Below are 3,900 nucleotides of genomic sequence, written 5' to 3'. Positions count from 1 at the left end.
AGAAAATATGCAAGGAATTAAAAAGAGTACAAGAAAATACAGTTTAATTATTATGTTTTTTATAATCACCATTGAAAAACTGACTCAATTTTGAGCTAATGTTTAATTACGTAGTCTTGAAATTTTAAAACCAATCCAGAAGACAAGGAAACTCCTGGATCAGTACCCAGAGGTATTGAATAGTTATGAGAACTTGGAGGAGTTAATGACCCCGACAGATTTAACATTCACCATTTTACACTTGGGTATTATTCGGCCGGCTCAATTCAAACTCCCATTCTCACGAACACGAGTCCATAGCCCTACCATCAACCAAGCTATCGTGGCCAAATTATTAGTTTGTTTTATAACAGTCATTCAGTAGTCCACCCAATTTCGAGTTTACTACTACTAATGTTCAACTCCGTAGCCTTGTAATTTTGAACCCTATCCAGCAGACAAGAGAACTCCAGGATCAAGTATTGGAAGAAATTTTTGTCTTCGTGGAGGAACTAGCCCGCATTTGAGTTACATGGAGAGGAAAACCACGAAATCCGTCCACGGTTAGTCTGATAGCAAGGGTATTCTAATCCATGATCCGCCTACCATTCAGGATATTTCACGTCAGCGTCGTTCTTACTACATTTTTGCGAGAAGTTTAAAAATATAATATTGGGCATTAACTGAATTTTTTTTTGCATGCTCCTTTTACTTATATCATCCACACCCACAAGTAACTGTCTGCTCTAAATACTGCGATAATATAAAATGAGATAGCCAAACAAAACATATGAAGTCATTTAAATTCATGTTCAAAAGTATTAATTGTTTTTTGAATTGACAATTTCAGTCATCTTTTAGGTATTTAAAACTGTAGCATATCACATGAAAGTATTAAGTATATCATTTTTACAATAAAGTAAAATAAAAAATAATTCTGATCATTAGGAACAGAAATTAAATAGTCTCTTGATGGAGCATAATTACCTTTTAAACAAATCAAAAAAATCTTTTTACTTTTTAAACTAAAAATTTACTTATATTTAAATAATTTATTAATACTCAAATTGCTTAGAAGATGAAATGACAACGAAGTTTTTTATTTTATTCAGTCACTTATTTATATTTTTTCATTTTTTTAATTTATTTTTATTTCATTAAATTAAATGCAAAAGTTTAAAATAAAAGCAAAGCTGTCAAAATTTCATATATAGTTTCGATTTACAATTTTAAGAATTTGTTTCGACTTTGATTTGGAAATTTAAAAGCCTTATTAATTAAAAAATTGAGAAACCTTATTAACTTTAAACACATAATAACAAAAATCAAAGAGTTAAAAATGAAAACAAATATGATCAATAAACAATAAAATCATAAGCTAACAGAATAAATTAATTTTGTGTGCGAAAAATAATATTACAAATTAAACATATTTCATATTTAGGGGAAATATGGAAAATTTGGTTTTTAAACAATTTTTTTCTCATATTTAAAAATTTTCTTAGCTGATGATCATTTGATTTCAATGCTCTATTAAACAAAATCATATGTTGCTTCTGTCTATTAGCAGTAAGTAAAATTAAAATAAAATTACATTTGTTATCTCAGTTTCATCCAGAACAGACCAAATCAAGTGTTTTGGCAGACAGGCCAGTCAAAGAGGGAATTGAATAGTGGCCCGAAATTTAAATAAAATAAAAATAAAAAAAATCACAATGTATATACAAAAAATTGCGCAAACTTTTCACGTTTTCCCTAACCACAACCAAAATTGATTTAATAAAAACATTTGCTTACCTCCAACGTGAAAGATTTGTCTTCTTAATATCCTACGAAAATTTGATCTATATATGCCTAGTTCACAGATTCTCTTACGATTGATTTGAAAAATAACAAAATAAAATCAACCACAATAATTAAATAAATTAAACAATTAGGCTAGTGGAATCATTTAGGATGATTACAGGGGAAAAAAAGCTTTGATAATAAATTAGAAAAAATAACTAAATTTTGTAAGAGAGAAAAATTCGAATTGAGCGAGGCCCAATTTAAGGGCACTAATGGAAATCTCAAGACAGATTCTAGCAAGACCCTCCCCCTATTTACAGCCCTTGAAATGTTTTCTTCCTAGAAATTTATGACCAGAAATCAGACAAAAGGGTGTTTCTGTGGATATCTGATATTTCCGAAGTTAGGAAAAAAGAGTCCCAAGGCAATATAAAGAAGCTAAAAACATTTTCTCACAGTGTAAAGTGAGGAGGCTATTTAACAACTCTGTGGGTGGTAGTTACGAAAGTGGGGATATTTTCATCTGTGGAAAGAGCGTTTTATTGCTCTTTTGGTTAGAAAAGTGAAGAGTAACAATTATTTTATATTTGTAAACACTTCGGTTAGATTTTGAAAAGCATCTGACTATGTAAAAGAAGAAAAAAAGTGGGATCTGGGGGCCCTCTTTAGTTATAATAAATGAGTTAGAATTAAAAAAAAAAAAAAAAAACAATTAATGTAATGAGATTTTAGTCTTTTAGGGGGCCCCATCAGAACTCGGGGCCCTGGGCCAGGGCCCACTGGGCCCATCCTTAAAAACGGCTCTGGTGCCAATGGAAAATTGTCCAATGCTAAGAGAAGAATCTGGGTATTTACCATTCTTAATTTCGTCTGAAAGAAGGAATTTGTTCTCGCGTGGAACCTACAACAACAAAACAAATCACCATCTCGGAAATTTTGAATTAGAGTTCCTTACTAATTATTCGAATATGGATGAGAAAAGTAGAATGTATGCCGGATACCGTTTTCAAGAATTAATCACCAAATGCACTTTCAATGGAAAAAACTGCCAAGCTCAAGATTTCATTTTGTTTCCAAACCTGCAGTATGGAAATTGCTTCACCTTTAAAAATACAGCCGACATAAAAGCAAGCAGATATTTACCTTATCGCAGTTTAGAACTTTTCTTGGATATCGATGAAATTTCCTACATGGATAAAGTATCGCCAAGCCTTGGAATAAAAGTATTAATCCACAATTCCTCGGAACTACCCAATCTGGAAGAAAAAGGAATACTCCTCAGCCCTGGATTTGAGACAAGCATTACTCTTGGCGAAACTGTGATGGAAAGATTACCAATACCTTACAGAGATGAATGCAAAACTTATGACGCCAACTTGAGTCAAAGCGATTGCATCAAATCGTGTATTCAAAATGCTAGTTACATCAAATGTGGATGCGTTGATCCAACAATTCATGCAGTTCAAATAAATAAAATACATTGTAATTTGACTGACACAGTGCAAATGTGTTGTTTAGAGGATGCCCTTAAGGATTTGGCTTTCGGCAAATTCGACTGTCAATGTCCATATCCATGTTTATCAGTAAATTTTGATCAGCATGTTTCGAAAGCAGTTTGGCCTTCGAAAAATTTTTTTAACCATTGTCTTACATCTGATAGACAGATTTCAGCTTTGATGAGCTGGAATATGCATTTAAAATATTTTAGGGAAAGGTTTGCTTTACTGAAAGTTAATTTCGAATTTTCTAAGAAAGTAATGGTGAAGCAGGTACCTGTTTATCGAAGTGACGAACTTTTCGGTTATTTTGGTGGTGCTCTTGGACTTTGCTTCGGGGCTTCTGCATTTTCATTGTGGGTGACAGTTGAGTATTTAATGAATGCAATAAAACATTTTGTGTAATAGCCAAAAATTGTTTTGTTACATTTATAAATTTAACACTAGAAGTGTATGTTAGTTACAAACAGATCTGGGAAACTTGCTCATGGATGACTAACTTTTTCGATTGATATATATCGAAAATTTGTCCGGAATTATTTAATTTTTTAAAAAAAAGCTTTTGTTTAATGACTGAAATGCGATTGTATGAATAAGTATTGGAGAAATAAGTATAAAATATATGTCAGTCCCATAA

At 31.7% G+C, this 3,900-nt stretch overlaps 1 protein-coding gene across 1 annotated transcript; it reads left to right on the top strand.

Moving 5' to 3' along the window:
* The first annotated feature begins 2,735 nt into the window (after positions 1-2,735).
* LOC107437733 (degenerin unc-8-like) lies at positions 2,736-3,668 on the top strand. The gene has a single exon (XM_016049825.4). It carries the CDS (start codon positions 2,736-2,738, stop codon positions 3,666-3,668), a length of 933 nt encoding a protein of 310 aa, XP_015905311.4.
* The last annotated feature ends 232 nt before the right edge of the window (positions 3,669-3,900 follow it).

This window comes from Parasteatoda tepidariorum, chromosome 6 (assembly GCF_982258835.1).
Source record: "Parasteatoda tepidariorum strain Cologne lab strain chromosome 6, Ptep-v5.0, whole genome shotgun sequence".
Lineage (NCBI taxonomy): Eukaryota > Metazoa > Arthropoda > Arachnida > Araneae > Theridiidae > Parasteatoda > Parasteatoda tepidariorum.
Note: the sequence above shows the minus strand (reverse complement) of the source record. Positions and strands in the feature narration are given on the sequence as shown.